Source organism: Melozone crissalis, unplaced genomic scaffold (assembly GCF_028551555.1).
Source record: "Melozone crissalis strain CALT ecotype California unplaced genomic scaffold, PUWL_Pcris_2 ptg000014l_1, whole genome shotgun sequence".
Taxonomy (NCBI): Eukaryota; Metazoa; Chordata; class Aves; order Passeriformes; family Passerellidae; genus Melozone; species Melozone crissalis.
In genome coordinates, this window is record NW_026535792.1 from 9,645,558 (window position 1) to 9,667,458 (window position 21,901).

Here is a 21,901-nt window from a genome sequence, read left to right on the forward strand (position 1 = left end):
TATAGGCTGCTTATTTGTACGCAGCTGCCACAGTGCAGTCTCAAGATTCATGTCTCAAGCTTGGCTTCTCAGTTCCTGTGTCTCTGAAGTCAAACACTACATGGGAAACTTCTTCCTTACCACCCTGCCAGCATATTCCAGCTCTGATTTGCACCCAGCTTGTTCCTCAAGTCCTTTTAAAACTTCTGAGTTGAAAATGTCAAGGCACATCCTGTGGTAATCTCATGGCAACTCAACAGTAGAGATGCATTGTTTGAGTCTTTTGTGTTGAGATCTATCCACTTTTGAATAGAAAAATAATTATGAGCATCTGTTAGCAGAAGAGACCCCTGAAATGGGATGTTTGAAATGTTTGCCCAAAGGGCATGCTTTCCCCTTTTATTTTCTTCTCTCACCCTATGAAGGAAACATTGCTGACCTTCCAGCTCCATCGTTCCTTTCCCTGTCCTGACAGAGGAGGTCCCCAAGCCCACCCATGACAGAGCTGAACATGTGGATTCTGGTGTGCCACACTTTCCATGGCAGAAATCTTTTTTTTCTCGCTACAGTTCCTTCTAACTCTGGCCTTCCTGCTCTGTGCCAAAATATCCTGGCTTCTATTTCAGGCTTTAGGAAGAAAATAAAACCACCAGCATTCTTGTTGACTTTATTTTTACAGATGAAACAAATTCTAGAGAAAAAGGAAATCTTGCTCGGTTGGCACCGTCCAAAACCACTGAGCAACTTCCCCAAAGGCAAATAGTTCAAAATTTGGCTTAAATTGGAGATTAAGTCAAAGAGCAAACAATCTCACTGATCAAACAACACCCTCACTTGAAAACCAGGAGTTCTCAAAAACTAACACATGCATTTTTGACAACTCTAAGTGTTCTTGTGGGGGAGGAAGGGGAAAGAAGAACTTCAACTTCAACTGCTTGTAACACCACCCTCTATTCACATGTACCAGAACAGTGATATAAAAATGAAGGTAGGAATAGGGTGTCTGTAACAACACAATTACTAATCAAAGTGTTATATGAAAGCAGTGTTGATAAGCTGCTGTCACCAGAATAAATGTAACCTCCCAGCTCCCTGTCACATACTCAATTCTATTCATTTCTTGATGTTGCAAAATCTTTTTTTTCCCCAAATTTTATAAATGGTAACATCATCATGAGACATGTGAATGCCCTAACTTGTAGAAAATCAAACAACTATTTAACCATTTAGCAATATTAGATGTCAGAAGAAGATTGAAAAATACAATTACATACACAAACTGCAGTGAAGCTGAGGAAAGCAAAACAGAGTAATGAAAACATGGACATGGAGAAATTGTCAGAGGATCATATTTATTGACAACAAGAGATTCCTGGAGCTCTGAACTTATGTTTCATGTGAAAGATAGTCCCTTCAGCAGCACAGTGCCACAACTGGTGATCCCTGACCACACTGCAGCACTCTTGTGTCAGGAGTTGTGTAATTTCTATCTAAACAGTCATTTCAAAATAGGCAACCCAACTCTCTGTCAAATCACAAGTATCAGCCTTATGTCACATTCCTCACTGGGAATCCTGGCCACAGCAAGAAGCCAATTCCACTCGTGGGGCCCCTCAGCTGGCAAAGCTCAACTCACAAGCAATGAATATGCTTGGGCTGATGTTTGTTGGCTTCTTGATTAGAACATTAATCACTTCTTATCATATGGAAGTTGTTCCTCTCCAGTCCCTGTACCAAATGGCGGCAGATCAGTTCTGATGTCAGGACTGAGAAGGCATTTGTAAGTGTGCCAGCAAAAAAATACTGTGGAGAATACAAAAATAGGTAATTTATTAATGGTCAGCTACAAAGTAGGAGATTAACTGGCCATTAGGTCTTTGTCTACTTTTAGCCTGAGAAGCAGCTCTTACCTTTAATAACTGCCCATTAAACCATGACTACTTTTCAGATTTAACATTATATTAAAACACAGTTGTCTTAATTTTAAATCCACAGTAATCTAAACAAACATAGGTAGCTGAACCTTAAGCAAGCTCATGAAGATCAATGCAAGGATTAAGAGACACTATTTATATCACTTGGAAGCACTGCTCGTCTTCACACAGGGCTCTGCCAAGCAGCAAGCCTTCCTTGCATTATGATGCCAGCTACAAAATGCCATCCTGCTACAAAACAACTTGTGTCATTCAATTTTTATGGAACTGAGCTGATCCATTTTGGAGGCTCTACTTTCCTGTGTATGCAAGTGAGATTTTAAGGCAGGAGGAGTCAGTAACCAATAGTCCAGATAAGATGGTGGATTAAAAGGTGAATTAAGAGATGAATTAAAAGCTTTGTGTTTGGGTCTTTTCTTAATGCGTTAATTTGCTGAGAGAGCATCTTAGACCACACATAACTGCCATCCTGTAACTTTAAAGCCCAACCCCTTCTGTTTATTAATTTCTTGTGAGCTGAGGGTGCAACAGGTATTAAGTGATGCTGTACTGTAAATCTCAGACTGCATGGTGCATCAGAGGCCACAAAATGCAGCTCACATGAGGGGCAGGAGTCCATGTGCTGATGATCTGCTGAGGATTTGGGGGGATTCACCAACAACAATCACAGCACCAAAGAAGAATCCAAAGAGGAATTAGTGATCCATGACCACTCCACTTACAAATCTGAGTATCTAAAGCAGAGCTGATTTTTGTGCTACAACTTCTCTATTCTAATTTTTGTGTTACAACCTCTCTATTCACCAAACAAGTGACACATCAGAGTACAATTAATGGGCATTATATCAAAAGAGAGCATGTCAATTGTACTGTTTGTCTTAAACTGGAAATGGCAAGTGTGATTTCTCAGTAAGAATCTCATTAATTATGTGGAAATTAGGCTGCTAGCTAAATACTCTGGTAGAAGTGTAGGAAATAAGGATCCTGTCTTGAACACTGCTGTGCCTCAACACATTTAGCAGGGATTGAAAGGTAAATAGCTTCACAAAATAGCCACTGGTCAGTCATAAAGACATGATGGTCATAACAAATAAAATAATTTCCTCTCCTTTTCTTCTTCAGCTATGCAGCAGCAGAATGTTTTTGATTCGTCAAAATACATGTCCAAGTATAGCATTTTTCATAGAACCAGCCATGTCAGTGTTTGAAATTATATGTAAAATAGGTATGTGGTGAGTAGAATTTTCTATGGCTTAAATAATTTGTTTTGTTTTGTAATTACTTTCAGAGAAAAGATGTGATGAATATTGCTGTTGCCCCTTGCTGTATGTTTTTGAAGTGCATAAATTGCTGAATGAGAAAGGAAAGAGAAACTGGAGTCCTCAAAAACTTCCATGACACATTTGTATCAGATGTACACATCTCTAAGCCACAATTCTGAAAAAAATTCATAGAAATGCTTTAATTAGCAGGAATGTTTATTGTAAGTAATAATTACTCTACAGTAATAGAAATTAAAGTACAAATCATTAGTACTGTCACTAAGAATGAGAAAAGTATCATTATAAGAGGGCACAAGACACATAATTAACTTAATACTCCAGGACAGGTAGCCAGCACAGGTGAAAATGTGAAATAAAATCCTCAGATACAAGAATTACTTTTAGAAATTACAGTGAAAGAATTCTTATGAATTCTAAAAATTCTGAGAATGTTGCATTCTTATGGTCAGTTTTTGAATACAGGTGAATTTATAGCAGAGAAAAAAAATACTAGTTTCTCTTATTACAGCTTTTTAAAATCAACATTAAATAGTCACTTTACAAGACATAAGAATAAAACTTAATCCCTGCCCTTAGCATTACTCAGATCCAAGACTGAGTTCTCTGAGCCTGAGTGGATCCTGTGCTCCAAAAACAGGATCTGTTATCTGCAGAGCCCACACCTCAACAGTACAGGGATGCAAGCCAGAGACAAGATAACCACAAGAAAAAGCCCAGAGATACAATATTGTTTTTGTGGTTGTTATTAACTGTAGTTACAAAAAATTACACATTTGAGCAACTGTAATGCTACTGATAATTCAAGTGATGGGAACAGTAATATGCATGTCTGTCATTCACAGCAGTGGCGTGGATCAGAGGTAGGGCATTTTTAGAGTTTAATTGAGCATGGAAAGGAAAATATGTCATCAAATGGCTCCAGCCAGGAAGCTTAATCAGAAACAAATCTGTGATTTACTCTGAATTATTCCCTTCCCTCCTGAAGCAGAGAAAGGATGCTCACTGCTTATGAGAACAATTGCTAATCACTGTGAAAATATGAGCCAGCTCAGAAACTCTGATCATAACAACAAACAGCTCCTTGGAGCACACACAAAGCTCAGTTCATGTGGGGAAAAGAAGGAAAGGGAGGAGAATTTAAATCATTTCAGGAACAAATGGTTGAAAACAATACTCTTAGTAACCCAAAGCTTTTTGATGGCTCTCATGGCTCTCAGAGAACTGGCCCCGTTTCAGGGCAGGGAGGCCAGGGCCACTGGGCAGGCATTCCTGTGGCCCTGGGACATCCCTGGCATCACAGCCATCTCAGAAATCCCTGCAGTTTGATCACAGCATTCTCTGCTTCCTCCTCAGTCCGTGTAAACACTCTGTGTCCTCTCTCTCCCTGCTCACAGGTGAGGGAGCCTCAAGCCTTGGAGAGCACTTCCTTCGTGAACTTCTGCAGAAAAAAAGGCACCAGGTCCGCATGGGCTTGCTCAGGCTGTTATGGAGATCTTGAAAATTAGCTGCTCAAAAGTGCAGACACTCCCTGACATTCTGTTTTCCTGGCTAGGGATCAGGACAACCTTCACAGCTACATAACATAATACTGTTGAACTTTTGTTTGCAGCCCTTGATTTGTAACCATTTTGATATGTGAGATCAAACAGAACAATGTCTTCTTGAGCTGCTTATATAAATAATTTTTTTATCCTATACTAATTTCTGCTATATTTCCTAGACAAACCTGAACACACTGAGAAAGAAAATAATGGGATTGCATTTTAGTGACATTCATGTGCAGCCCTTTTGGGAAAAGCATTGTATATTATTTCTGATCTGGACTGGCAAATACAATCCCATGACATCACATTTAAAAACGGCTGTGATCCACCCACTGAGAATGCCAAAGAAAAGCTGGCTGATTTTTTTTTCAAGGAAGCTAGCACAAAGATTACAAGGTGAAACAAATGTCTGAGGCTCATTGTCTACATGAAGAAAAGCCCAGTGTCAAAAGGAAATGTGTTACTTAATATTTTCTTAGTTCTCACTTTCAAAACTGTTTCAATTAGTGCATTTGGCATTTAGCTGAACAGATCAGATGGACATCCTGGTCACATTTCTCCTTTACTTTGTCCCTTGTCTTTGTCTCCTTTTCTCCTGTTTGGTTTTCTTTTTTTTTAAGACTTTTATTTTGTTTTATTTTGTTTTATTTCTGTTTCTTTCCCCTCATTTTCTCTGTCCATTTTCTTTCTCAGACCATCACACAGGTCTTTCCATTCTTTTCCTACATTGCAGAGCTTTGCCTCCTTATGACTGATTTCTCATCCCTGAAGCTGTCTTACACACTGTCTGCCCCAGCTGACCTCCTTTTACTTCTCTGGTGCACCTTTCCCTTTTTCCTCAGCCCTCTTCCAGCCCTGTTAACCTCCTCCAGAGTGTTACTGACACTTTTTGCAAACAAGATTCTCTCTAAGCAGAGCAGTCACGGCTGTTGGCTCTCAGCTGACAAATTAACCTGTGAGTGAGCACAGAACAATAAAAGCAAAAAGACAGCAATGACAGAAATGCTCATTAATACTCCCATTTAAATTAAAATTATCCATTTGTGTCCAAGGTGTCAGTGTCTCACATCTCTGTCCCTAAGCTATCAAGGGAATGTGGGGCTCCCCTTCCTTCCCTTCTGTGTCCACCTTGGGAGAAGAAAAGTGCAGAGATGATACCTTCATTCTTCTAGGTCAGCAGTATGATTTTATTTTTAAATATAGCCTCTGTGCAGAGCTAGCTGCTGCTTTCTGGTCGGTACACTACATCTTCTGGTGCCCTTTCCCACTATAGTTTACCCTGCTGAAATTGCTTCCATCTCGCTAAAGGCTCTCAAAAACTTGTTCTGCGAAACGGACCACATTTGCTTGGTCTCAGTTTTGTCCTAATTATAAACCTGAATGCAGAGCGGTGACATGTTCTATTCCTCTTTTAGCCACACGCTTCCATAAATGCTGACAAGCCGGGAGCGGTGACAAACAGCTCCGTGCAAATCGCCGCTGTGCTTACAGCACAGCCCCAGCAGATGGCAAAGGGAATCGCCTCCCCTCTGCAGCGGTTTGACAGGGCCGGGAAAAAGCAAACACCTCGCGTTCCTTTTCCTTCTTTTTCCTAAAATCTGAGCAGGACAGTGCCCGGGTAATCCCCCGCCTGCACGCTGAGCTGTGCCAGCGCTGCGGGGGCACAGCGGTCTCTCTGCTTTGGCCCCTGGGAAGCTAAAACACCAAATGTCGACAAACACACTACGTGCAGAAGGACTCTAAGGTGTGCGTGCCTTAAAATGTTTCCACTTTACCTCAGAAATATTTAAAATACGTCAGGGGCCCTTGTTCTGCCTGTTACCGCAGCGGAGCGGGCGTTATGGAAATGAATTTGCATTTCACGTGCCCGAGCACAATCGCTGCCATTTATTCGCTCCCACGGCTCTGGCGTTATCAGCTCCGTGCCTGCCGCGGCGCTCCGTGCCCTGCCCGCCCGCTCGCTCCCTGCCCGCGGCTCGGGAAGGGCATTCCCTAGGCACGGCCGCTCCCGGGCGCCTTGACGGGCCTGGCGAGCGGCGCAGTCCCGGGGCACCTCCCGGGGCACACCCTGGGCACACTCTAGGGCACATCCCCGAGCACACCCCGGGCACCTCTCCGAGCACATCTCGGACACCTCCTGAGGCACATCCCGGGCACATCACAGGGCACCTCCGGGGTCAGGCCGGGCGGCGGCTCCGGCGGGGCCTGCGCGGGCAGCGGCGCGTGCGCGGCGCGGGGCGGGGCGGCGCTGACGCCGGGGCGGCGCTGACGGAGCGCCCGGCGCGGCCCGGCCCGGCGCGGCCCCGAGGGCGATGGCGGCCGCGGGGGGCGGCCCGGGGGCGCCCGCGGAGACGCCGCCCGCCACCGCCGCGGGTGTCGCCGCCGCCGAGGCCGGCGCGGTGTTGCAGCGGGAGCCGCTGTACAACTGGCAGGCCACCAAGGGCTCGCTGCGGGAGCGCTTCGCCTTCCTCTTCTCCAACGAGCTCCTCAGTGACGTGCACTTCGTGGTGGGCAAGGGCAGCGCCCGCGGCGGCGGCGGCGGCGGGGCGGCGCCCCCCGGGCCCGGGCAGCAGCGCATCCCCGCCCACCGGTTCGTGCTGGCGGCCGGCAGCGCCGTGTTCGACGCGATGTTCAACGGCGGCATGGCCACCACCTCGGCCGAGATCGAGCTGCCCGACGTGGAGCCCGCCGCCTTCCTGGCGCTCCTCAGGTCAGCGCGGGGCGGGGGCGGCCGCGCACGGCCGGGGCTCCGCGGCCCCGCTTGGCCGCCGCTGCCCTTTCCTCGCTCCGCGGCCCCTCCCGGCTCCTGTCCCCTCAGAGCCCGGCCTGTCCCCGCTGCCCGTCCCTGCAGGGAGGTGCAGGGAAGGCGCGGCAGTACCTTGTGGGCTCCATGCAAGGTCACACCGCCCCTCCACCGTGTTTTGGTCCCCTCTTGCTCTGTACCCTGCACTGTTTTCCCGAGAGAAGTGCCCTAATTCCATGGCAGCTGACTGTACGTGTAGGGAAGCACTCGGTGGGTGTCTGGTTGGGCGCTTCGATTCAGTGTTTTGGTTTGTTAAAGTAAAGTGATGGGAATTAGTGGGTCCCCTTGGTGTTGCAACTATTCAGCCGTCTTCTAATAGTGACTAAGAAGGGACAGAGGTTGTTGTACCAAGCTTTTCTTTTCATTTGACGCTTACCTTGAAATTTGATATTTACTTGGAAGTCTTAGTCATCTTCCTGTTCGCTTTTCTTTGTCAGCGATGATAATAAGTTGTTACATCTTTTTGCTATAATAACACCCATTGTAGTCATGCTTGTGCAGAGAGGGAACGTGCAGCAGAAGGCAGTAACCAGCTGATTTTCACTGCCAGGCCATCTGAGTGTGACCCTGGGAGCGCAGTGATAGCAGAAAGAGTATAAAGTGTGCTAGTGATTTCTAATCTGGGCAGAGTAGGATCTGCTAGTTCGCGTGCTCACAAAACTGATGAGTTTACCTACCATTTCTCTTTACTCACTGTAGTGACAAATAAAATTGATTGTGTTCATAGAAACAGTTGCTAATAGTTTATTTGTGCCTTGGGCTGTGGTGCGGTATAACTTAATAACCTGTATAACCTTAAGGTTTCTATCAGAGAAACCACTCTGCTAGGCAAAAAATATAAACCATAAAATATATAAAACTGTTATCTGTAATGAACATTTGTGAAACAAGTAATACTGTTTCCTGGAAATAAATACGTAGTGTCTCAGAGGTTTTTTTGTGATAGGAGAAACTCCAAAGTCTTGGCAAGACTTTGTTCTTTTGCTGAGGCCTAAGAGACAGGAATAATTAGAAGGGTCACCTGTCCTTAGGTAATCACGGGCACAGGAGATAAAGCAAGTGATGTGCACAAAAACCCCATGAGCAGCCATCTCTTTCTGTTGCTGTTAGCAAATGAAGTGTTCTTTGGGGATTTTTTGTGCAGCGGAGCAAGAGGTGGTGGGAAGTGTCTTTCAAGCAAATTGGTTCTGAAGGTTAAAAGTAAATTACAGTGCACATGTATTTGTTCTTGTCTGTATATGTGGGAAAAACGCTGGACAGTGAAAAGTGAGTATAATAATGAAAAGAGAAACACAGGAGCAGAGATTTCTAAGAGAGTCCTCAGTAAAGATAAGGAGGATGGCATTTGAACACTGAGGAGTGAATGAAGAGATGTTGTTAGGAGCAGACAAAAGCACTTGTGTTGGCAGGGCTGCCAGTGCGTGATGGCCAGGGGAGCTGCGTCAGGGAGCTCGCTGTGCTTTGCCTTGTCTGAATGTCACCACACTGCTGGCCTGCTGGATCTGCTCAGCTTTGCTGTCTGTGCCAGCTCTTCAGGACGTTCTCCCATGCTATGTATATTTCTCTGAGCTTATATTGAAATAAATGAACACTGCAGTACCTTGTTAAAAGCATACCTAGGGAGAACTTCTATGATACACGCCAGTGCTCGACTTCTTCCATGATGGAAGCACCATGGGGTCTTTTCCTTGACTGAAAGAGGCAGGAATGATAACTTGCACTGTTGGCCTCTTCTATCTATCATTAGTAATTCCCTCAGATAATAGTCATTACATTTCACAGACCATTTCTTTAATATTTGAAAATAGCAGTTTGAAGTATATTGGCTAGAAATTAAGTCAGGATCTTTGAATACACATAGCAAATGAACATCAAGTAAAGGAAATGTTTAAATAATGCAAAACTTTCTAGGTGTAATTTACTAATTACTTAATGTTCCTCAGCACATTTCCACTTTATTTACTTGTGGTTTGTTAAGTCATGTCTGTAGTTAATGTGTTTCATGAGGATCTACTGGTAAATGCTACTTGTGAATTAAAGGAAAATATTTTTTAATGAAAAAAAAAGTAATTTGACAGATAAATCCTTAAGAGCTGAAATAATATCAAAGTCACAAAGTCTGAATATATTTCCCAATGAAACAACTTTTGTGTGTGTTTCTCACTACAAAATGAGTAGCAATGATCAAGAAAATTCAGGTTGTCTCAGTAGGTTTCTAGTTTATGGTTTCTTTTTGCTGGTTTTACTAAGATTTTTTTAAAATTTTCGTTCACATTTTACAATAAGCCAACTTGTCCTTTGATCACAGAATAAAGGAAAGTGATGATATGGCACAAGTTAACAGTCTGCCTTCCAAAAATCTTTTCAGAGAATTTTGGCAAGCAGTAAATAAAGGAGTAATCAAGACTAACTTGAAAAAAAAATTCCTGTATGTTTTTATAATGGTGAAAACATTTCAGCTACTGAGAGGATGTTCACACAAGGGGGGAAGGAAGTGTTAACCTGAGAGTAAAGAAAAACAGCATAAAATGTATGAGAGGCTTATATAGAGTGAATGATTGACTTGTCACTCGGAAAATTTGTTCTGGTCACTAAAAATGTTCTTCCACTGTGCACATACATCCCTCAGCTTCCCATTCCCTCATCCTGGATGCCAATAAAATTAGTGATTGTCAGTGCCACTGGGTTAAGTGGAGGAGGAGCAGAGGTGTAAACAGAAAGCTGTGCTAGTTCAGGCATGCCACAGAGGGGAGAGGTAACACAGACACAGCTCCTGGCACACAGGAGCAGGGGATTTGTGCAGGGAGGACACACCTAGGACTGCACCCTGTTCCTTTGGAAGGTACAGCAGAAAGTGAAACACAAGCCAGATGAGCCCCTCTGGTGTGTCACTTCATTGGCTTCAGATTGGATTCACTTAAGGAATAAAACCAAAATCATGCTCCAAAACCAATATGGGATTAGGTTTTTTTGTTAGGTAAAATGTAAACTGTAGTTTGCATGGCAATACTGCTTTTTTTACAGCCTGTTAATCAACTTTTACATGATTTGGACTCTAAGCTCCTATAAAGTCATGCAACAGAAGTTATAGTATTTTAAACTGATTATTTTAAATATTAGAACCAAAATGGAAATGCACTGTTCTAGTGTTTCAATGAAGAGCTTGTCAATTTAGTATGTAAAAGTGTGCCTGTGAAATATTTGTTTCTTAAAAGTAAATTTGTCAGCAGGTGTGAGGAACAAGTCAGCCTATCGTTTTCATCAGCAGGTAATAATAGTTCATAGCTTTCATAAATCAGTTCTAATTGAACTGATGAAACTTCAGTATGAAACTTCTACTTAAAAAAAAAAAAAGGGTTTTCATTGTGGAATTCTTGCATTTGTATGTATGCCCTGGTTTATTATATTTAATTACCTATGTGTGTTGGGGACAAATGTATTTTTGTAAATCACAGACTATTCTTGATTGTTATCTGAAAGGCTGATGGAATTTTGCTAAAATTATCTTAAATGTCACCTCTAAGAAAAGTTATTTTTAAAAAGACAACAACTGCTCAGGAAACAGGTTTTTTCCCTGGTATTGGTGGAGGCTCCTGTATTCTGGTTCACAGCTTATGCTAAAATCTCAACCAATCCTCTTGCCTCAGGCACTGAAGACAAGCCAGAGCGTGGCAGAAGGGTCAAGGTCATGTGCTAGAATGTACTCCCTTTCCTCTCTGTATATTACAGCAGAGGGGTAACTTTGACACAAGATGTTCTCACAATCTAAGTCCTTGACATTATTCCCTCATGGAGGGGAAGCCAGTGTGCACTGTCAGTAAATGAATTTCAGGAGCACAGCCACAGAGGATTGGGCATTGATATTTTCCTGATGAACTGAGAGCTTGCATTCGTGGGTTAAGTAATTCTGAGCTCAGCTGTTGTTTACAGTTGGGGAGCTATGTATAACTAGTACAGCCAAATCAGTCCTAGGGAGTAATACATATTTAAAACAAATTGTGCCATTAGGTTAACATAATAGTCTTTCTTGAACCTTTTAACTTACCTTCTTTATTTAGAAAGATGCCATGAGGTCAGCTGTTGCACAGTGCAAATCCTTGGCCAGTTTTCTAAATGCAAAGAGACTGTTGTGTTTGGCTGCCCCTCTAAAGATATGTTTTTATGATCTGTATTTGTGTATTGATTTATAGGTTTCTTTATTCAGATGAAGTTCAAATTGGTCCAGAAACAGTCATGACTACTTTATACACTGCTAAAAAGTATGCAGTCCCTGCCCTGGAAGCACATTGTGTGGATTTCCTAACAAAGCATCTCCGAGCAGATAATGCCTTTATGCTGCTTACTCAAGTAGGTAAATTTAAGCTTAGTTTTGATTTACTAGAAGAATTCCCAATTGGAGGGGAATTACTAATTCTCCTTAATTATGTACTCCTTTGAGATTTTAAGTGCTCTTTAAGGTATAAACACAAAGAGTACTTAGACAAATCAACTTATTTCAATTTACGTCTATACTAGAGGTAAAATGCTTGCTTTTTAAGATTATCAGTTTGTCAGCTTTATGCTTAAGATGTATTTCTTTATCTTTCCAGGCTCGTTTGTTTGATGAACCTCAGCTTGCTAGTCTTTGTCTGGACACAATAGACAAAAGCACCATGGATGCCATAAGTGCAGAAGGCTTTACAGATATCGACATAGGTGAGTCACTTGTGTGTCTGACAGTGCCCCAGGATAGTTCCTTCCCCCATCTGAGTGTGCAGAGTCCCAAGCACCTCTTCCCTTTTTGGCCATCCACCCCTGCAGTGCTTTCCTTCAGCTTCACTCCTGAGCTGGGCTGTGCCCTGTGTCCCCATTTCAGTAGTGATGGTGTCCCAGGGCTCCCACTGTGGGGACACCACACTTCATTGAAGCCAAAGCTTTCGCTTGCTGTGGGTTGTGCCTCATGCCTGAGGCATCCATAGCTGCTTATCATGTGCAACAGGAATCACACTGTTCTGTTGCCTCATGGTATTTATCTATTCAGTTGCACAGATCAGGTACAATTAATGAAATCTGCTTTAAAAAAGGAATACATGAACTGCTAGTTTCTCTATTTAATCTTTTATCAAAAGCTAGCAGTTGTAAATTTATTTACTCAGTGTCATTGCTACTGTATGTATCTAAGGTTTTACTCCAGTTCAGCTCGATTGTGGGAAAAATTCAGACTGAAGGAAGGTGTTTCACTGCATAAAGAAATTGTAAAGCTGTTGTTAACTCATGCTCAGTAGGGTTTGTACTCAGACTGAGCGATCTTTAGTCTTGGTAAGTCTCAATCTGTTTTGACTTTCCAATATGCTATTTTCTATAACTGCTAGCATGCCTTACTTAAATTCAAGGCAGATAAAAATTCCCAAAGACAGAAGATTCAGAATATAGAAAGCCATTTATTTTTTGACTTGTATTCAATGATAATTTGTGCAAACCTGTTATTGAAAGAAGGCCAGAGGAGTAATAAATACAGGAAAAGTTGCTTTTTAAACATGTACCTTGCCTCAGATCTTGTGTTTCACCTTCAGGCTTGGTGGATAGCAAATATGTCAGTGCTTAAGATGACTTACATGAATCTTTAAACTGGTTTTTGTGAACCACTGCTGCTTGTGGCTGTAGTTGATCCAGATGGGCAGGTGGCTGCCCAGATGAGAATATGACACTGTCATTGTGAGTAACTTGGTTTTTTAGTGTCATCATGAGTAACCTGTTTTTTTAGTAGTGTGCATTCACTGTTTGGTCGCTTTCAGTTTAGATCTTGCCCTAGCAATGAAAATCCTTCAGGATACTTGTTATCACTATAGAGATTAGTTACACTCTTAGGAATCAAGAAGAAAGCTCATATCCTGTCTTCATAGCAGGAAAATTAACTTTTAGTTTGGCATCTATATGTTGTTGAGAGATTATTTTTTATGTAAGATAAATTATGTGTAATACATATACACACATAATAATAAGACAAAGCTAATAGTCTTGTTATGGATGTTCTTAGTGTGTAATTAGTATTTTAAGCTTACATAGTGTAGCACTGTTACTGGCTTGGATGAAAACTGACCTGAAGCTGCTAATTTTTTTTTCTCTAGACACATTATGTGCAGTTCTAGAAAGGGACACGCTCAGCATTCGAGAAAGTCGGCTCTTTGGAGCTGTTGTTCGCTGGGCAGAAGCAGAATGTCAGAGACAACAACTGCCTGTGACATTCGGGAACAAACAGAAAGTCCTTGGAAGAGCTCTTTCCCTAATCCGTTTTCCACTAATGACTATTGAAGAGTTTGCAGCAGGTGAGTTCTGGAGTTCTTTGTCTTGCTGTTAGACCATGTCTCAGTACTGTTTAACTGTGTTTAGATGCTTAACACTCAATTCTGTTATTAATGTTGTACTAATAACAGTTGTGATGCACAAATGAAAGCAAAACCTTCTGCAGATTATGCTCTGGCCATTGGAAAATGTTATTGCTGTCTTCAGTTTGTGATATGTGTGGTTTAAATACAACAGCTGGAGTAATCCTTCGAATCATTTTACGAGTTTTATGTTTTCACAGGCCCTGCTCAGTCTGGAATCTTGTCGGATCGGGAAGTAGTAAATCTCTTTCTGCACTTTACTGTCAATCCCAAGCCTAAAGTTGATTATATTGACCGACCCAGGTGTTGCCTTAGAGGAAAAGAGTGCAGCATAAACAGGTTCCAGCAGGTGGAGAGTCGCTGGGGCTACAGCGGAACCAGCGACCGCATCAGGTGGGGCTTCAGAAACTCTGTGGAGGGGAGACAGAAATGGGTGGGGAGAAAGGGAACAAATCATTCAACTCTGACTCTTTGGTATAAGATACAGTAGCAGACATGCTGGCCCTGTTGCACACATTTGATCTTTTCCATTTTTTTTTAGCTATTACACCCATGAGATAAAAACAAGAATGAGGTTCAGGAGGATTGGGTGCATTCTAGAATGATTGGGTGTTATCTGTATATTTCTTTTTGAAATACCAAGTCTTGATCTGTTTTCATTTTGGAGATACTGAAAAGAATCTGGTTATGTTTTGTTTATTAATGCTGAATATCTTGAGGAATTAGCAAAGCTTTAAGCTGTGAAGCTGGCAAAGCATTTTTCTTAGTATTGAAATCTAAACAAAAAATGCAATTTAAAAAAAAATGCAATGCCATTCTCAGTTTACTTCCCTACACTTCAGTGGGAGTCTTTTTCCTACTTGAAATAAGCTAACACACTCACCAGAGTTATTTGAATTCCTTTCTTGTGTCTTATCAGGTTCACAGTTAACAGAAGAATTTCCATAGTGGGATTTGGATTATATGGATCTATTCATGGACCCACAGATTATCAAGTTAATATACAGGTACACTATATTATGTTTAAATAGGCTTGTACATGTGTAGGGACTTGCAAAAGGAAGCTACACTTGTAGCACTTGCAGAAGCTTTGGTCTGTATTTGGGAGGGAGCAATTGACAGGCCAGGAGTCTAAGCTGTGTTTTGTCACAAGTGGGCATAAGTGGGTGATTAGGCAAAAGAACACTGTGGAACTCTGCTCCCTTTCTCCTGTATTCTCCTGTCCTTCAATCATTTTCAGTGTAGGTGTTTCTCAACAGCCAGCTTTTTTCCTCTTTTCTCAAGCCTTTCCTAATAGGAAATATGTACTGATATTGTACTTGGGAATGTTATGTTCTTCAGTAGCCTGTGTGCTTCTTACAGAGATTTGATTTTCGTAATTGTTCCTTTTAGTTTCTTTTGAACAAGCCTCCTCATTTTTCTCTTTTTGAAGTTTAGCACAGCTGTGGGGGATTTGCTTTTGTTGTTCATGTGGGAGTGTTGACTCTCAGTACATTATGGACACTGTTACATAGTGTTTCCATTATGAAATTTTGAATCTGATCCTGCTCATCACTCAGTACCAAATCAAGGGTTGCGTTTCTTCCTGCTGAGCAATTGGTTAGCAGGCTCATGAAGTGGCCAGTGATAGCATCTAAAAATGTCCCCCTGCTTCATGTCCTGATGTGACCCTTGCCCTGTCCCAGCAGGCAATTGAAGACACCACTAAAATCATATTTCTTACTCTTGTAGCCTGTTAGATCCCTCAGCATGTTGTGGTCAGGATTGTCTTCTAGGAGTATTGATCCAGCACTATATTTTTTTTCCATTTTGAGTGGAATTTCAGTCTATTTGAATTATTTTTCTTGTAGAGATTAGTTTTGTTTAGATTCTAAGCTTTTTAGCAAGATCTTAGGATTCCATGACTGGCACAGTTTTACCCTGTGCTATTACTACACTGGAACTAGTGATTCTTACTCACCACTGAAATTGAAGGCAAAATAAACATTGTGTGTGAAGGCAAAATAAAAAATCTGAGTAAAATTTTTATACTGAATCAAGATTGGAAATAAATTGTATAAAACATAACAGCACAAGTTTTTGTTTTCTTTTATGAAGGTGTCATAGACTGCTGACATTATCTGTAAAAACTTGTTTTCTAAACTAGCCACAGGCAGCAAATGAGATTCCCTCATGTGGGCTGTGAAGGTGTACAGAGATCAGCAAACCTAAGGATTAGATGTTGTATATGCAGGTCAGGAGCTGGAGGTGTGAGAGCTGTTCTCCATCTCCCAAGCACAGACTTTCACCTGGCTGGAGCAGTGCCCAGAGCCATCATTCCGAGCTGCTGTGTCAGCTCCAGGGCTGTCAGGAAATCACAGCTCCCTTCCAGCTGGGGTTGCACTGTCCTTGCATTAGGCTGGGTGGGGTAGGCAAGTGTTTGCTTGTAACCTTCTCACGTGCATGCAATCAGAGCCTTTCTCATGCCATAAAGATCCATAAAGCTACAATGTTCCTGCTTTTTCCCAGATAATTGATTATGAGAAGAACCAGACGCTGGGACAGAACGACACTGGATTCAGCTGTGATGGAACAGCCAGCACCTTCAGAGTTATGTTCAAGGAGCCCATAGAGATCCTGCCCACAGTTTGCTACACAGCTTGTGCAACCTTGAAAGTAAGAATGTCTAACAGGACAGAAGAAAGGGTTACTTTGATGCAAGAGTTATTCTTTTATCAGTCTTCTGATGGGAAAATGTCTTCTAAATCTTGCATTTATTTTAACTTTAGGGCTAAAGAAGGACGCAGTTAGAACTCTGCTGTAATTTGTAAGACTGTTACATCTCTTCTGGGCCACAGCATGGAATTCATAAGTGGATCCTTTGTGCCTTCCCACTTTTTTGCTTGATGTAGGAGTTAGAATAGTTCTAATGGAGGTCACTGGTTCTGTGTGGGAAAAAAGCACTATCTAGAAAACATAATCTGGCAGCTCTCTATCAGAATTTAAGTTTGATTTCTTTTATCAAGGATATTCTAACCACTAGCTAAATTCAAGGAAACAGCTTTTTTCATCTCTTTTTATATACTGGTGCTGAAATAATAGCAAGAATTACTTGTTCTCAGAAAGTCTCCTCTTAGTGTTGCGGACAAATTTATTTCTCAAAAAATTTTAATGTTCTTCTAAATATAATTTCCTATACAGAAATCAGAGTTTGGTGGGTTGGAAAATACTGCACATAAAAAGCAGCTGAGTCAGGGAACTAAGTAAGAATACAGGCAACCTGTGTGATAAGGAGAAATACTAGAAAGTATTCATTACTAGTTGGATAAAATCAACTGGTTTAAGTCTGCTGTCAGAAAAATATATTTTTGTTATTTAGACATAGGCCCTTGCTTCTGTTGCCTGTGATTTTATTTATATGATGTGGGTACAGAAATTTTATACTACTAAAATAGCCCAAGTCAGTTTTGTTTGACCATCAGCAATTTTTGGGTCCTGCCCACTTCCATTCTGTTGCTAATCTCTTGTGATGCTTTTCAGGGTCCTGATTCCCACTATGGAACAAAAGGTTTGAAGAAAGTGATCCATGAATCTCCTACTGCTAGCAAAACATGCTTTGTCTTTTATAGTTCACCAGGTAACAACAATGGTACATCAATAGAAGATGGACAGATACCAGAAATAATATTTTATACTTAGTTTCACATGATGATCTGGAATGTGTTGGTGTCTCAGTGGACTTCAGCTCACTATTGGCAGCAGTTAAAAAAATTCTGTTAAATTACTTTAATGTGTAAAAAGAAAAACTAATTTGTTTGAGGGGTACCAGAAAAGCTATTTTTTTCCGCATCGTTATTGGTAGATTGTAATTTAGTTTTTCCTCTAAACAAAATGTTAATGGAATAAGTACTCTGTATATTGAAAAGTTTGTTTTAAGTAGTACCTTGTGGTTAATTACTTTGTGTTTTCACCCCTTTGTTTCTCATGTAGTAAAATTCATTTTTTGAACTGGAAAATCCTTACTTGTTATGAACAACTTGTATGTTTTCTCCAATCTGTCCTTAAAAGACAGTAAAGCTGCTGCTGTAGTCCCATCTTGCACTTCTTTCCAAAATGACCTTGGATTGACCCTATGGACATGGATTGCTACTGTATTTTTTTGAAGTACGTCAGCAAAGCTGCATTCATGTTGTCATCATCTTGACTTTTTCCAAGAGCCATGGAGAATTAATGGACTTTGCACTGCAGAGAACATCTGCAGCAGCACTGAAGAAATAAATATCAAGTCAAATTCAGCAAGAAACAGATCTTTCCCGAATCTCTCTTAATTCAGAAGGGCTGTTTTGGAATATAGAACTGGTTATGCAAATAGCCACTGTATATATACATATGTGCCTATAAAAGATGTATAATGTGAAAATGAGAATACGAGACTTGTAATGATGTTATTTTATCACTGGATAGTCTAATACTAAAAAAATGAGTATAAATCTAAGGATTATTGGTGTGCAAGGAGTTTTACAGATTGCATACAATCATTTGATGCAAATGCTGTATGTATATAGTATTCAGTGCTTTGCAGTCTTTGCAGTATGTACCATGTAGTAACAGAATGGCTTGGTGTACAAAGACCTGTACCCTCTCCCACGTCATACTAAAATTTAAGAATGCAGGAGAAAAAATAAGAACATTTCCTTTCTTAAGGGTGAAAATGGGGAGGTCACGAAGGTTTGGGGTGTCCAAAGGCTGTGTGTAGAACAAGTGTCTGTCAAACGTCCGGCTCTGTGCACACTCCGCCAGCGCTCTCCTGTCCCCGGACACGGGGCTGTGCCGGGACAGAGACGGGGCTCGGCCGGCCCGTGTGGGAGAGATAGGGAGAGGCTGTCCCGGAGCAGCCGCTGAGGGCACAGAGCTCGGCTGTCCCGGAGCAGCCGCTGAGGGCACAGAGCTCGGTTGTGCCAGAGCAGCCGCCGCGGGCGCAGAGCTCGGAGGAGCCGCTGCGGGCACAGGGCCGGCCCGGCCGGGAGCAGCCGCTGAGGGCGCAGGGTGAGGCTGTGCCGGAGCAGCCGCTGAGGGCCCACGGCCGGCCCGGCCGGGCCGTGCGGAGCGCGCAGGCGCCTCGGGGCGGGCCCGGCGCGGTTGCCGGAAGGGCCGCCCCGGCCATGCCGAGCCTCGCTGGGTTCCTGCGGGTGCGGGCGGCGCCGGTGCGGAGCGGCGGGGCTATGCCCGGGAAGGTGCGGGCAGGGCCAGGAGAGGGAAGGGGGGCAGGGGCGGGTGGTGCCCGCGGTGACCGCGCCTGTTCCTCTGTTTCAGGGAAAAGCAGCCGCCAAGGGCCCCGCCGAGCCGGGCGCCGCCGCGGGACCGGTGGCGGCGGCGGGCGGCGGCTCCGTGAGGGTGGCGGTGCGCGCCAAGCCCGGTGCCCGCTGCAGCGCCGTCACAGGTGGGTCTGCGGGCCGGGGCACCGGGCCCTGCCTCGCTGCGCCCTGAGGAACAGGGGCGGAGGGAGGGAAAGCGCAAAATCCCGCCCGGAAACTGAAGCGAGGAGTTCGGCTCTCCCCTGTGTACAGCGCTGGGTGGCGCGGTGAGCCCGGGGTAAATCCTGGTCCTAAATCCTTCCGTTTGGCATCCGTGGTTTCGTGCAGGCCGTTTGTGTCTCAAGGGTCTGTGCGGTCTTATTAGAACCACAAAAGTTGGGTCTAATAAAACGTGTTGTCCCTCTAAAGCCCTGGCCTTGCTCCTGCATTGGGACTGCTTTGACATCCCCCGTGTGTGCAGTACCCACGGGCTGTGGCAGTGTCCAGGCCCCTTAGGAATATACTGGGAATGTACTGACAGCCTGACTCTCTGACCAGACTGGCTCAACAAGCGGCTTTTGGGGCTGGGCAGGGGTAACCTGATTTGAGTCGTGTTACATGGGGCCAGGCAGGACTGGCCACAATCACTGCTTGTATTGTCAGGAGTTTATATTTGATTGTACTGGCCGATAGTCAAGGGAATTCATGAAATGTGAAAATGCCATCACCTGCTAATCTATGCATTTACTCCGTTTTAAATCAAAATGCTTTTGAAAGCATAAACGTTCATTTTTAAGAAACTATGATGTGATGTTTTGAATATTTTGAGCATAAAATCCTTCAACTATTTGCTATAGATGTGACGGCTGAGGCAGTAGGTGTAGCTATTGCTGCACCTCCGTCGGAAGGGGAGGCAAATGCAGAGCTGTGCCGCTACCTCGCTAAGGTGCTTGAAGTGAAGAAGAGTGACGTTGTTTTAGAGAAGGTATTTCCTTTTTTTCCTTTCAGCTTTACCATACTGCAGTTGAAATTCAAGATTTTGAAACTTACACTTTGAATACAGGGAGCTATTCCAAGTTCAGTTTGAAAGACACTTTAAAAAGTTTAGTTGAGTTAATGGAATGATTCATTGAGAACAAACTTAGTGTGGGAAGAACTATGGCTGATCTTGACATCTTTTAACCAGAGGGGTTATCATGATAATGTTTTGCAAATCTCTGTAGTTCGTGTTTTCTGCGTTCTTCAAGATTCTCTTGTTTTCATGTCAAATGAGTTCACAGAATTTGTGTTCTGCAGAGAATGTGCATTTTATTAAATTTTCACTTTTTTTAAAATAACTTGTGTATTTGATTCTGACATTTAACTGTCACACATAAGCAAGAGCATATGTAAGCACTTGGGTTGTAGCTAGGCCTCAAGAGTTTCTCTGTATTAGAATTTACATGTCTTGACTGGTGAGCAGAAACTCTTTGTTTTATTCATTTCACTGAATAAATAATTTGTTTTATTAATTCATTGTACTTGAAGTCAGTGTTTCCAGCCATTTTCATTTATAGTTTATAAGCACAAGAGCACAATGAAAAATGGTGCTTTTTATTTTTATCTGTTGGTTTAATGGAGTAGTTATAGAAGTCTTTTAAAGACTAATAGTAAAGGATAAGATGACCAAGGAAATGTTGTGAAAAGGTAGAGAAAAAAAGATGTGAGTCTTGTTTTTCCTGAATCATGGGCAAACTGCTTCATTTGTTGATCAGCATTTTATGAATTGCACTCTTTTCTTACCCTAAAGGGTGATTCTCTGAAAGATGAGTTTTTTCTGTGTGTGTCTAAACCAGGGGGGTAAATCACGGGACAAAGTGCTGAAGATTTCGGTATCAGCGACACCAGATGAGATTTTAGAAAAACTGAAAAAAGAAGCTTCCAGCTGACCTAAAACAAGAGCAGGAAATAGGAAAAAGCATCCTGGTACATGGACTGATATTCTTTCTTACTTGATGCAATGCTGTTGAGAGTGTGGGTAATAACTACAGGAAGATACTTCTTTCCCCTCCCCTTGTTAATATAGGTGCTGTACAGTTGAAGGTTTTCTGTAGGTTTGGTTAGAAAACTGTCACTGCAGACTTCCTTCTGCTCTGGATGGTTTCCTATGGGTAAGATTTGTCCTCTTTCCTGGTCCCTAAACAAATGGTTTAGGAAATTTTTTTAGTGGAGCAAATGTTGGTTAACACAGCGAGGGGCTTGGAGTGACAGCTCTCCATGTGGGAAGTGGTACAAAAGGACAAACCTGGATGGCAGAGACATAAAAGAGACTCTTCTGTCTGATATCTCACAGCAGGAGGAGCTTTTCACTGTGGGCACTTATAGATATCTAAAATAAATGTCTTTTGAAGCCAGTGTGCTGTTGTTGATCACACAGACAAACTGAAAGTAGAATCTCCTGAGCAGCTGAAAGAAAACCAGAAGATTTCAGTGTGAAAAACCAGCACAGGACCTGGTCATTGCACACGTGGGGTCACTTTGTAATAATCTGTAAATATTTCCTTAAAAGTAGAGATTTGGTCATATGTATCTTTGCCAATTGTATGTCACCTGTAATGACTGTTTTTAATAAAAGGGGCAAAAAGTATTATCAAGCTTTGGTTTGTGTTAATGTTTTTAACAAAAAAAGAGTTGTTTCCTAGAAATGTCTTCATAGAATGCTACTTTGAAACTGCCTTTTT

General features: G+C 42.5%; 2 protein-coding genes across 2 annotated transcripts; both read left to right on the top strand.

The window, feature by feature from the left end:
• The first annotated feature begins 7,052 nt into the window (after positions 1-7,052).
• Positions 7,053-18,399, top strand: BTBD1 (BTB domain containing 1). The gene is made up of 8 exons (XM_054272846.1): positions 7,053-7,450; positions 11,734-11,890; positions 12,133-12,238; positions 13,651-13,848; positions 14,109-14,301; positions 14,828-14,915; positions 16,417-16,563; positions 17,428-18,399. Exons 1-8 carry the CDS (start codon positions 7,053-7,055, stop codon positions 17,584-17,586), a joined length of 1,446 nt encoding a protein of 481 aa, XP_054128821.1. The 3' UTR covers positions 17,587-18,399.
• Positions 18,400-19,049: 650 nt separating this feature from the next.
• Positions 19,050-21,291, top strand: CUNH15orf40 (chromosome unknown C15orf40 homolog). The gene is made up of 4 exons (XM_054272818.1): positions 19,050-19,121; positions 19,201-19,327; positions 20,039-20,166; positions 21,017-21,291. The coding sequence occupies exons 1-4, from the start codon at positions 19,050-19,052 to the stop codon at positions 21,107-21,109; spliced, it is 420 nt and encodes a 139-aa protein (XP_054128793.1). The 3' UTR covers positions 21,110-21,291.
• Positions 21,292-21,901: the final 610 nt, after the last annotated feature.

Coding starts and splice junctions, on each gene's coding strand:
- CUNH15orf40 (XM_054272818.1), top strand. CDS start 19,050: ATGCCGAGCCTCGCTGGGTTCCTGCGGGTGCGGGCGGCGCCGGTGCGG. Junction 19,328..20,038: donor CCGCTGCAGCGCCGTCACAG/GTGGGTCTGCGG, acceptor TATTTGCTATAG/ATGTGACGGCTGAGGCAGTA. Junction 20,167..21,016: donor GTGACGTTGTTTTAGAGAAG/GTATTTCCTTTT, acceptor TGTCTAAACCAG/GGGGGTAAATCACGGGACAA.
- BTBD1 (XM_054272846.1), top strand. CDS start 7,053: ATGGCGGCCGCGGGGGGCGGCCCGGGGGCGCCCGCGGAGACGCCGCCC. Junction 7,451..11,733: donor GCCTTCCTGGCGCTCCTCAG/GTCAGCGCGGGG, acceptor ATTGATTTATAG/GTTTCTTTATTCAGATGAAG. Junction 12,239..13,650: donor CTTTACAGATATCGACATAG/GTGAGTCACTTG, acceptor TTTTTTCTCTAG/ACACATTATGTGCAGTTCTA.